This window comes from Apteryx mantelli, chromosome 3 (assembly GCF_036417845.1).
Source record: "Apteryx mantelli isolate bAptMan1 chromosome 3, bAptMan1.hap1, whole genome shotgun sequence".
Taxonomy (NCBI): Eukaryota; Metazoa; Chordata; class Aves; order Apterygiformes; family Apterygidae; genus Apteryx; species Apteryx mantelli.
Window position 1 is genome coordinate 103,782,572 of NC_089980.1, and position 13,182 is coordinate 103,795,753.

Below are 13,182 nucleotides of genomic sequence, written 5' to 3' on the forward strand. Positions count from 1 at the left end.
TACGGCTTATGCCATCAACTTCAAAACGCCTCCTCTCTAGAATAAATCCTTTAAATGTGGCATCAACATTCAAGTGCAAAGGAAGTCACCAGAGAGAGAATTCTGAATACTCATATGGCTTGTTCCTAACTATAACCAAACAGTGTGTGTGCATTTTATAGTCCGTATATTTACTTACACACAAGTACTAAGTTCACAGAGGTGAAGTCAGGCACTTAAAGTCAGGAAACATCAATGTCAGATGTACTCACACTGGCTTTCTTGTGTACACAATGAAGCAAGGTTGTACAGAAAATATATTTTTTTTTTATCGTGTATACAAGGCCCAGCATCTGTACAACTAATTTTTAAGATATTCATCTGATACCCTCTCTCCCTCACTTTCTTTAAACTTGTTTTACCTCAAAATGAAAGTGTTTTTTCTTGACCATAAAAAATAAAAATTCCACATTTGTCCCTAATCTAATCACAGTACATATACTAAACTAAGACAAACTGAAGGCTAATTCTGCAGGATTACCTATCCTTAAATTTGCAGAAACAAGGCCTTAAAAATCTTACTGAGCAGAAGAGATTCAGGCAGCAGTAACAAGCTGTTACGCTTTACATACATGACCAGCAAATTGTTGCCAAAGAGTTTTCATAGCAAGCTGTTCACAGTACAAGAGCACATCCCTGATTTCATTCTGGTAGCTAATACAATAACAGCCCCCAACAACTTAGAAGAGTGAATCACAAAAAAGTTAAATGCTTTGCCCCAGTACTGTTTGCAATATTTACTGAAAATTCACTTTTGAAGAAGGGCTAGACTCTCAAAAAGGCACCCCTAGCAGCTAGTGCTACAGGCATGAGAGATAATGGAAGACTAAGGATGAAAAAAACCTACACTTCAGCAAATTACTTCCTAAAAGGGAGTTAATCACTAAGCATGGGCTGGAATGGTAAATATATTAACTAGTTTTTCAGTATTTTTCATAATGGTACTATAAGGAGAGACTGAAAGCACACAGTATTTTATAAAATTTCCTAGTGATTTATATTCCTCTGTTCCCCTTAAAGATCAATGATGCCAGCATAAATCCTCTCTGACAGAGAAGGAAAGTGAAGCCGGGTTTTACACATCCTGGAAATGTACCTCAACTACTGATCAAAAAGCAGAAAGCTATTAAAAGCCCCAAAGTAATATCTGATACAGAAAGGATAACAGGTCAAAACATTTAAGTTTTATATTTTAGCCAAGAAGCCAAAGAAGAAATTTTCTGACAGAAAGACTATTTTAGCTTAATTGAATACTACTTTCCTGAAATATCAAATTATTCCTATAATCTCATTTCAAATTTCAATTCCCTGCGAAGACAGTGAGGTGGTAGGACATCACGGTGAAATCATGACAGATGCACAAATTCAGTGCATTTCCCTAACAACTGTCATGTGCAGATAAACAGATACCAACTTTGAAAAGTTTCATGCTACATACTGTTTGCAAAAATATAAGTACCTGGAAAAAAGACGATCAGCTAGAAAACACCCCCCTTTGGTTCTTAACCATGTAAGTCAGATCATAAGCTTCAGGGCTCATTTTCCTGTTCGTTACAGAGCAGCCATAGCAGCTGTACTTCCTGTCATGGGACATAAATACCATACCCTATTCTACAATAGGAATTGTGGTTCCTAAATCATCTAAACAACTTTGAAAGTCTTACGCTCTATTTATTTTAAATGAAGAACAATAGAAGCTACTTTTGCCCAGCATTTAAAAGGTAATCAATATTTTGGCCAACCAATAAATCCCACAAGAAACAAATGGGAAAGACAATTTCCTTCATAAGGTCTTCAAGTTACGATAATCTCTGTAAACAGATTTGTTCATACAGAGCAACAATAGAAAAATATTTGTTTAACAGTTGTCCAAAAACTGCTGCTAGTTTATTCTTCTTTCGTGGTACCCTCTCCCCTCAGGTTTGAATACTATATTTGTTTTCACAAATCTAATCCATAAAATATTTAACAAAATAAAAACACCTCAAGTCAACAGCAATGCAGGTTATAGAAGTTCATCTCAAAACTCCTTCTCCAGCAGCACTCCTGTATTGACTATATCCTATTTCCTCTTCCAGTGGCCCTGATGGGTCCATATTCTTGTCTCCAGCTTTGGGCAGGTTATCTTGCTATGTCTTTGCAATTACCCGTACTTCCAAAGGACTGTTATTACACACAGAAAAATACAGTATAGTACAGTTGCTGATAAAGCAACTAATTTTCTTGCTGCACTATAAAAGATTTAGTCAATCCCATAATGCTGCATGCAGTTGACCATGTTGCAGTTAGTAACATCTAATGTAGATCTGAAGCAAGTCAAATAGCAGTTGTCTGTGGGAATAATGCAACCCTGAGTTCCCTTTAAGTGTTCATTTTAAAATGAAAAAGGCTACAATAAATCATACGGGCAAGTTCTTGAAAATGGGCTTACTTTAAGAGGTTTTAATGGACTAGTAAAGGTCATACACAAATTCAATCAAAGAAACAAAATGAAAAGACTGCAAGGAAGGAATAGGGAGCTAGTAAGGAAGCTGTATATTCTCTCCTGAACATAATTCATTTTCAAATAAGTATTTAGTTTTTAAATACATAACTCACAGTTATCTTCCACATCCTTTTTACTGTCCTCTTCTGCAGGAAACACTTGACTGATAGCAGCCTGGAAAGTCTGTTAGATGAAATATATTAACATTTTCAGAATTCCATAATAATAGCAATATAGTTCAAAGATGCCTTGTAACATGTTGTAAGTAAATGCACTGTGATTGTGCACAGTTAACAAAGTTGCCAGCTATATAATTCAGCACTGCAAATTTTACTGAGTTACTAGATGCACACAGGAGCTGCTGCAATCACCATAATATGCATTTTAATAGCAATAATACTTAACCCTTATTTCCAAAATTGCATGTAATTACTGACACACAACAGCAACAAACAATACCAAAAATATGGATTATAAAAAAATTATTGCAAATAGAACTGTAAAAAAAACAAAACAAAAACCCCCAACCTTTCTTGGTTTTGCAAAGCAGCTCAATGAGTAAAAAACAATCTATTAGTTCAGTACAAGGACTGCACTGTCGTTATCATATACTGTTTTAAAACATAAACATTTAAACCACAAACATCCAATACATAATACAATCCTCTGTATCCCCAAATATCGTAGCTTTGGGTTGTTGCTTGCTCCCCCCGCCCCCCCCCCCCCAATCAGTACTAATGTAGAACAAAAACTTCCTTCAACTGCTGTACTCTAGTTGCACAAAAAAGCCATTTATCAAGTATTCAAGTCCAGCTGGACAAATTAATAACAAAAGCAACTTTGTCTCTCTTTTGTTCTCCAGAAATCATAATTCATATTGTTTTAAAAAGGAAGGAAAAACATATGAGAACACGTGTTACAGCATCTGCACTAAAATACATACTGTGAGGTGGATTTTTAATTACACATTATTGTTTACAGCAGTAATACTTTGAGCTACCTATGAATGAACAAAAACCCTGTTGTACCAATTGAATATTACAGCCGTCAAGCTGCTACAGGCACAGTCTCCTTTTCTATGTGGAAATGAAGACTAAGTCTAATCTACTCCCTCTAATTTTTCAAAAGACAAACAACCAGATCTAAGAAAATTACCTTAAGAAATGAATAAGTTTGTTTATTTAAAACTGTACTCAGCAAGGCAGTCCCAGAAAAAACATCTCATATGAAAGTCTGGGAGAAGTACAGAAACTTGCTTAATCTTTGCTTCAATACAACAGAAACAACATATGTGGTCTTATAACTTACACCATCATGAAGAACCACAAATTCCAACTCACTTCAAAGTGGCAAGGTTTAAAAAGGTATCTGAGCCAAACTAATTGCTGCCAGCTGGAAAGCAGTAAGTCTACTATATCCCTCCCTACAAGGTCATCCACGGTTTATGTAATTTATAGCCCTAATAAATTCTCTTTTGCCATCCTCTTATCAGGATTTACTCTATAAAAAACACACAAAAGCTTTCCTAAGGCAAAAGGAGCTGCACAATGACTTTGTAATGTCTGAATGTCGATCAGACCAACTATCTCCAAAATATCTTTTATCAGAACATGGTGAAGCTATGGAGGATCTAAGTCCTTACCTACCTCAAGATGTTGCTAGCTGCTATTCTGAGTTTTAGCACAGCATAGAATCCCCATCTCCTCCCTCTCAAAATGCTGCAGTTAGAATATGTTAGTTTTCAGAATTTTCTCTGCAAAATTGTCAGTGGTAAAGTAGATTGCATTGGATAAAGATGTATTTTAATACAGAGTTTCCCATATACTCAGTTCATTCTGCATAAACCAGTAAAAGCTTAAAAACTGCTTGACTGGCTTCCCAAAAGTCTAACTTCATTTGTTGTTCTAGTCTACTGAAGTGCAACCCAAGTGTAAACACCATGACAAGGACAAATTTTTGTCACAGAATGGAGTAAGCATGATACACAGCTATTCTGCAGCATTCTTCACAAATCTTTGATATTTTAACATTTCACGGATCTAAAATGAGCTACAATTTATGCACAGATTTACGTACAGAAGAGGATGGGCTTTCTCAGTGTCTTTCAGCCTTCTGATCCAACAGATAAATTTTGATGAAAAAATAATGAGAATTCTTATTGTGTTATGTCCTCTTTCATTTTCTCACCCAATATGAGTTGCAAAATTATTGCTAGAAGTTGCATTATTAGTTATGTTCCAGGGACAGTCAGATTGTGACAAACCAGGTTTCCTTCCGTAAGTCCTCTCTGCAGTCTGTAATTCATTACAATACCATATTTAAATATTTCAGAAGTGATAAATCAGATAAGCAGTACAAAAAAGACTTATCTAAAAGCTAGTGTTTTTTGGCTATTTTAGTCCAGATCGGATTTTTTAGACCAGACCAGAACATAAAGTCTTGTTTCAACTTTGTCAATGAAGAAGTTAACTCCTGTTTATCACAGCTGCACTACTGCATTATGCTTAAGATTATTAGTTACCATGAGTTATCATTATGCGCAGAGGTCTGAATATTACCAATTATTATTAAAATCTAATACATAGGAAAATGGGCAAGCTATCAAAGGTCTATAATTAAAAAAATTATCCCAAAAAATTCTTTATCGCATTCTCTAACGATCCTTAAAAACACTTTTTTTTTTTTTTTTTTTAAAAGGATAAAGTTTCTCTGGAGAAAACACTTCAGGCATTTAGTCAAAGACTTTTGCATTAAGACCTGGCTTAGGACACACTTGTTCTAAAAATAAAAAAAAGGAGAGGATATTCATCTTATGAAACACTGAAGTAATCTCGGCAGGCAAAACAGAGGGGTTTTGCTGTAGGTTTTTTTTCCCTACAAATGAAGCAACCCTTCAAATTCAGAGACAATCTTAACTATTCTCCCAGAAGCTAGACGAGTGAAAAAAGATACCTTTCCATTCAAGCAGGATCTTCTTTCTACCATGTAATCCAATACATGTAATCATGCCTTCCTTTATACCTTCCAGCATACCAACATGGAGACATCCCCACTCTCAGTTATATTTCACAAAACAACCTAAAGCAATACGAGTTTGTAAGATGGATAAGAACATGTCTCATTTGCCCCAATAAGCTGTGCTCACTGCTAAAATAACATCTTAGCTTGAAACACTGAACTTTGGACATTCCAATCCCTATTTGCCCAACACATGTATTCATTTATACTTAACTCTGGAAAATACCCTTGTAGTTGTTCACAGCATGCTAAAACAGATGCCCCATAAAGGCTTCTAGAACACTTCGGTGTTCACTCAGAGCCATAAGTTGCCTCTCAGTTCGCTGCAGGAGGAGAGTTCACTGGTGTCTGCAGCACCATATGCCTTCCCAACATCACTAGAAGTTCATTACTTAAGCTCTAGGAAACACCTGCCCCCTGTTCCTCAGTACCATACAGGTCTCTGAAAGGTATTTGTCCCCAGTTTTTTTTGTTTTTTTTTTAATAAAATTTGCTATCTCTAAGAAAACAGTAAATTCTTAGTTTGACATTTTCACTCTACTCTGCCTTCCCCTGTTATAGTACCAAGCACAAAACGAGATATATTCAACAGGACTTGACAGGATTTCCACTAAGTTTAGAAAAGTATATCCCAAGTAAAAGAAGCATAAATGCAATAGTAATTGAGCTTAACAACTGGCTGCCTTTCTGCCTGCCTCCTTTCTTTTTTACATCAGAGCGCCAAGGCACCGCGCCATGGGCCCAGGACTCCTGGCCACATTTCTCTCTGCTCCACCTCACTCAACATTGTGCTTCCTCAGGGCAGCACTCCAGCCCTAGGTGGGACCACACTGATTAGCAAGCCACCCTCCAGTTTCACCCTCCAGACAGAAAACAGCTCTATTTTCTTTCCAGTTGTGGCATTTATCAGCTTTGAAAGCCAATGATCTGGCTTTTGTGGAGTAATTCCCATCATACATAACACATGTATCCTCTGTTCAGGTAACAAAGTTATTACAACTTGGGATTACCCTTTCTGGTACAATGCAGTCTCAGTGACTCAGATCCCCCCCCCCTCTCTCTAGACATCCAGCTTGGGCAGAGAAATGTAAGTGCTGTTGTTAACCCTGTACAGGCTGCGGTACCCAAAGCTGCTACCGCTGCTTTATGAGTAAATCAGCATGTTGGCTAACCACCTTCACCAAGTCTGGCCTGATGAACTTGGTTTCATAATACAAAGTAATCTGTGGCCGCACTGGCTTCAGATACTCCTTCTTCCTTCGCTGCTTGTTGCCATCCTTGTACCTTTTTAAGGTGGATCCATCCCCTGACCCAGTTTGTCGTGTTGCAAATAATTCTGCTGGCACAGCTGAGAGGGTGCTACTCTGCAGTGACAGAACTACCTACCGGCGAGGAAGGGAGGAAAGATTTTAAGATATCACCTAACTACTGTCTTGTAGCATTTATTGCAGTTATTAACAACATATATTAGGTGGTATAAAAGCCCAGAGTTAGACATACACATACACATTTACTTTTCAGTTCATGGTCTCTGGTAAGTTACCGGCTTCTACAGAGACTACATATGACAGGTTCACAACCCAGATTAAAAAATAAGTTTTGCTGCCTGGATATGTTTACAAGATCAGGTTACTCATCTCCTCCCTGTAATTGTCATGGGCTACCCCAGAGCTGCTGGATCACTCCTCCTTCCCAAAGAGCACTTTCAAACTATCATTTTGAGTAAACAAAGTTGATAACAATGTGTATTAATGCTTACTACAAATTAATGGTCTAAATGCACAAAAAGAACAGGGTCTTCTTAAAACAACAAAAATCAGTAAGAAGCATTTCACTGTAAAAGGAAATAAACACCTTGAAAAGACTGAGAAGGTACTTAAGAAAGTATTTTACTCCACTTCTGTTATTATCAAGAAGTTTGATTATTATAAACATGGATCCATAATCTCTACGGAATTTACATGTCTGACTGTTAACTCCCTTAGGTGAATGAACATTACACACTTAGTTGATTTGCGTAATTCAAGAAAACAGCCAACATCGGAAAAACTATCTTTCTAAATAACAGTGATCGTTCATTGTGAACCACGAAGCAAAATATTCCTATTGCTTCTTGATAACTCTTATTAAAAGGAAAGACATTTCAAATCCTCAACAAGCTTAAGTATTAGAAATAAAGAGCATTTCTTACATAGGCAAGAGTTTTAGTATTCTCAGAAATACTAGTGGCCTAAAAGCAGAATTCGTATTACATGAGGAACAGCTGAAACCATGGACATGAGCCTTTCACAGGAGCTCAAAAAATTTAATATTTACTGGCATGGAGATAAAGCTTTTTCTTGCCATACCTTCAGTTTTTAAAATTTAAAGCATAATCAAGATTCAAAGGACACATGACAGCCCTACCACAGAGAACCCAAACTGTGAGACATATATAAGTGGTACTGCATTATGTTTAAGGGAACTCAAAATGACCCACTTTCCACAGGGAACCCCTAACCAGAGACCACCCCAGGTCTTTGGCAGGCAGTCAAACTTTATTTGGGACAAATGCACTGTCTCCATGGCCGGATGGCCCTGTGCAGAGTAAGATGACATTACTATCATAGTGAAGTCAGGCAGTGAAGGGGGTTGGCAGTTTATCTTCTACTGCACACATGCACAGCATGCTGTGGAGCTCAAAATTACTCACTCCACAACTGCTGGTAACTCCTGAATAAGCTGTTTTTGGAAACACCTGCCTACCACACAGGTACTTCTAGTGAAGCTAGAATCTTCCTAACACTGTTCCAGTACTGGAAATAGCAAAGAACATAGATATACATTAAAAATGTATCCTACTGGCTAAGATATAAAAGTTTGCAGTGCTGCTAGAAACAAATGAAAAAATCCAAGGGCGTGAATCGTTATAATGACTTGGAAAAAAAAACACAGGAATGTTGACACTTTTCTCCCATACTTCCTTGGGATTGTATTAGTCACTACAGCATCTGGCAGGACTGCACACAGACTTTTTTCATGAGTGGAAACTACCTACTTTTCAGTTTCCCACCATAGGGCAACATTCCCAGCAGCCAAAGCATCACATGTATGAGTAGCGCAGATCTGAATCCCAGTTTCCCTGTTTACAGAAGGGAGCACTTAGACCACACAATTTTTAAATGAAAAGGGGTCATTTTACACCACAATCCATTCATGGGAAAATCAGAGCATGTGTACATAACATCAGATTATGTTATCTGTTCCATTGTTTTGAAGATTGTACACCCAAACAAAAAAAGTAGAAACTTCTTCAGTGGCAAGGTTATATTTTTGACAGCTGCAACTAAGGATCATTTTTGGTCTTATAAAAAGAGAGGCCAAGGAAGCAGATATTAGAAATAGTGACTCAAGAGTCTCCTTATTGCCCGTTTCTTCTTCACTGTGTGCACTTCTGCTCTTTATCACTTCAGAGCCATTTAGGGATATAAACAGAAATGAGTGTGGGTGATGAAAATCAGTAACTTCAGGTTTAGAGTACACTAGTCACTGAAGTATATCTGGTAAAAAATAAATAAATAAATAAATAAGTAAATAGAAGACCAATATAGCAGTAACTTCCCCGATATACCTTTCCAGAATGCCAAAGGAGGATACAGAGTTTAGGTCACTTAAGTCAGTTGAAGACTACTTAAGCATAGCCTTTCAATATTTAATACACTCTTGTTTGAATGATTTTGTTCTTCCCCAAACTGAAGAATGCATAATAGTGCTAAATCTACAGACCTTATCCAAAAAAATAATAATAATAATAATCAGACATTATGCTTACTTTGTATTTCTAAGGAAAGAAAGTTAACTTCCTATTCAAGGTTAAAATAATAAAAAAAAGGCCTATAAATATTCCCCCCAAAAGGAAGAACTGCTTCATAACCTTCTGACCTGTGACAAGGCATTCTCTATCAATATCAACATGAAAAAGAAGTTACCACAGAGATTTGCCCATTTCATAACTCAAGTTGTATGAAGGACAAAATTATTAGAAACAGCACGTATTTTAAATAATATTTACAAACACCAAAACCAACAGCTTTATAAACACAGCATTTAATCTTATTCCCAGTAGTAAAAAACAGGGTACTCGCCATTCGAATTAGGGTAATTGATAGGTACAGGGCACTTCCTGTAGCAAACTGACATTTAACTAAGACATACTGAATATGAAAGATGCCATGATAAATGAGGCAGTTTGAACACACTAATTAGGATGGATTAGGACTCCATTTTAAATGTTGCATTGACTTAGTCTTCAATTTGATGTAGCAATTACATAGGACCTTTGTTGGAGATTATGTTACTTTTCAAGGTACTTGAGAGCAGAGGATTCACCTCAAACTTTAGCAGTCTAAAAGGCAGGTGTCTAACAGCTACAGTCTAGGACTCTTGCAGCCACTGGAGAGCAAGACAGGCACTTCAGAAGGTGGTTCATCCCACAATGAAACCCCCCTATCTGAGATGGGTAGAACAGATGGTCTTCTGGCAATTTCCTTCACTGTCTATAGGCACCTATCTTCAACAAGACACCTCATATTCCAGCTGCTTAGGTGGCTAGGCTGAGGCTAACAATAACTGCTGAGATTAACATTGCATATTCATTATATGGAACTATGGTTAATACACACCTCTGAAATTCAGTTTCTTCACATATACCTTCTTTCTTAAATTATCAGTTCTCTCAGAGCATATCTACAACAGCTTTTTCTTTTCAGACTTTAAAAAAATCCTTCAGCGAATTAGAATGCTTAAACTGAATTAGGTAAAATAGGAGCATTCTTGTCTATTTTAAAAAGCTAACAATCCAGAAACACAGCCTAAGATTTAGCTCAAATTCAGTATTAGCTGCCCTCTTAGTTATCTATCAAATGGAATATTAATCAGAAATTTAGAAGACATCACTAACAAATACTTACAAAATTAATTCTACTGAAGTGTCATCTGACCTTCATCAGTACAAACAAAATTACTATTTGTAATTCATCAGTAATTTCTGACCATTAGAACAGTATCTAAGAGACTAAGGGAAAAGAAAGTGGCTAATCTCAGCAATAGATTCTTTACCTTTCTAAATATGAGACTGGTTAAGTATACAACACAATCAAATCACTACAAAGACTCAATCATTCACAAGCAGATACGCACAAATAACTCACAGAAAGCATGTCACTTGTAAAATAAGCAAAAGCTAAATGAAGTTCCTTAGCCAAATACAATTTAGAACAGAAACCAGACTTTGTTTTCTATACTTTCAGCCTGCACACAATGGTAGATACCAGTAAAGATCTGGCTTACAGGTAAAACATATTTTTGTAAGATTTTTCTCTGTTCTTGCAAGACACTTACCTTGCCTTTTTGATTCAAAGGTTCAATAGTTAAGTTGTCAGTGCCAATGTCCACAATCATCCCCATCTGAAACCCATCAGTTGGGTGTGGAGCCCAAACAGGCTTCCCGTCGTCCATTGTGGGAGCTATCCAATATTTCCTGTAAGAAAAAAGAAGAAGAAAAAAAAAAGTGTTGTTTACAAATCTGTTAAGGTAGCAGGACTTTCTATACAGGCTTTAGTTTATTATGTTTATTCCTGTTACTCAGTGTGGAAGTAATGAGCCTGAAGACTGGAGGCAGCTTATAGGATAAAATTCTTCCAGTCTTTTTCCAACCCGTAACACTTTCCTTGCTAAGGACCCTGCAGACACAGGTAGGGAGAAGACTCAAGAACAGATCAATATTTCTGGGGAGCCCACCCAGTACTCCCTGCATTACTTTCCCCAACTTAAGACCCAAAGGGTTCAATCACATAATCAAAATAAAAATACAGAATTGATTCAAAACTGAGACAACGCTAATAGCATATATATATATATTACTAATATTTCAGTGGATCACATGACTGGATGCTTTTCTGTAACCGATTTGGTGTGCATCTTTATAACAGAAATACCCAAATTTCTCTAATGGGTACATGTCCAGGTATGTGAGCAGAAATGCAGTCTCTTGCCATTTGAACATGCACACTCGTTTCACACGGCTTGGTACCTGGGCATACAGTTCTATAGTTCTTAAATAACTCAGGAATATATTTGCTCACAATTGATTTAGTATTCTATAAGCTTGTGAGACACTGACTTCAATACTCTCACATTCCAACTCTCCTCTTAAGGAGCAGTGACTTTACTTTCCATCTCAATAAGATGTGCAAATAGTCTTGGATTTTACAGAACCTGTGGTCTTCAAGGGAAAAAGATACTAAAGCCAAGATATTCAAAACTCAGGCTCCTCAAGTTATGCAGCTTAATAAGTTCCTAACTAAAAGGAGTACTTGATTGCATGCAATGCTCATTGAACTAACCAGGAATGTTGCCAGGACTGGCACATTATTTTGAATGGCTAATGTAATGGTGCCATTTTAAACATGCTGAATTAGTCTTTTTTTTTTTTTTTTTTTTTTTTTTGAAAACCTATTTTACAGTCCCTATCCTAGTGAGAAAAAGGAAATCCACATGGCTTGGAAGGCTCACTTCTGTTGACAGTTTCTTATTTCCTTCTAACACTCATTCACATACTAAAGTAACAGCTTTAGTGATTCAAAATTTTTAAGTACCACCTCATATCGCTAAAGTGTAACTTGTCTCTCTCAGCATGAGCCCAAATAAGCCTGCCAAGCAGTAAAGAAAATACCAGCAGCAAACCTCAAGAGCCTGTAAGTTGGAAACAAGTCCCACATTTTTCTTTAGCCACATCTTAAGGAAAAAGGAGCTCCAAAACTTCTCAGAGCAAATGATAGCTGTAGACCCCTCTTTGATAAACAGTAGCAAGGAAAAAGAGCCATTGTCCCACCAGAAAGTTGTACAACCACAAGCAGAGGAGGACACTCTTATCTGATGGAGAATTTGTTAGGACATGCCTCACACAGCCTGTTCTTTGCTGCCTCCAAGAATTTAGGAAGACTTGAAGAGAAGAAAAAGGCTTCTGTGACTGCTTTGAAAATGGGTCTTAACACTTTAGTACCAAAGAATAAAACATTTTACTGTTACCTTTTATGTTAAGATAAAAACTAATTCTAAAGCAAAGACATTATGATGCAAAGCTGAATACTTTTTGAATGAAGTAACAGTCTGAAGAGTCTTCGAAAAAAGAGTTATACTTTATTTCGTGTTGATCTCTGGTTTTATGTTTAAGTTTACTCAGTTAACAAATCAGGTGCCATTCTCCCCCCCACCCCACAACATGGTTCAGGATCTATGAAGATAATAACGAAGATTTCATAAGTGTTTCTAGTGTATTCTATTCATGTAATTCATGCTATTTATAGCAAAATTATATTTAGTATAGAAAAACTTGCAATTTACTTTTCCCCCATGACCAGAGTACATTAACTTCTTGTAACTAGTCACAGAGAGTTTATGTTCAAGAGCCTCGAGCATCACATTCATCTACATTTACTTCAGACCTTCCACGACATTCCATGAAGCCTACAAAACCCGATTAGCTCGGTCATGTGTTGTCAGCAACATGCAATAAATCCTTCAGAACAACATTTGTATTCACTCACGCTTGGCTGTCAGCCAGTCTTTCTTTTCTTTACGATTCTGTATATCAGATTGAA

At 36.8% G+C, this 13,182-nt stretch overlaps 1 protein-coding gene across 1 annotated transcript in view; it reads right to left on the minus strand.

The window, feature by feature from the left end:
* Positions 1–13,182, minus strand: part of MYO6 (myosin VI) — a 130,562-nt gene that overhangs the window by 86,991 nt on the left and 30,389 nt on the right. The window contains exons 2-3 of the mRNA XM_067294094.1: positions 10,922–11,060; positions 2,638–2,707 (exon numbers count right to left, since the gene is read on the minus strand). Of these exons, the coding sequence (XP_067150195.1) occupies positions 2,638–2,707; positions 10,922–11,038 (187 nt within the window). The 5' untranslated portion in view covers positions 11,039–11,060. The remainder of the gene's footprint in view (positions 1–2,637; positions 2,708–10,921; positions 11,061–13,182) is intronic.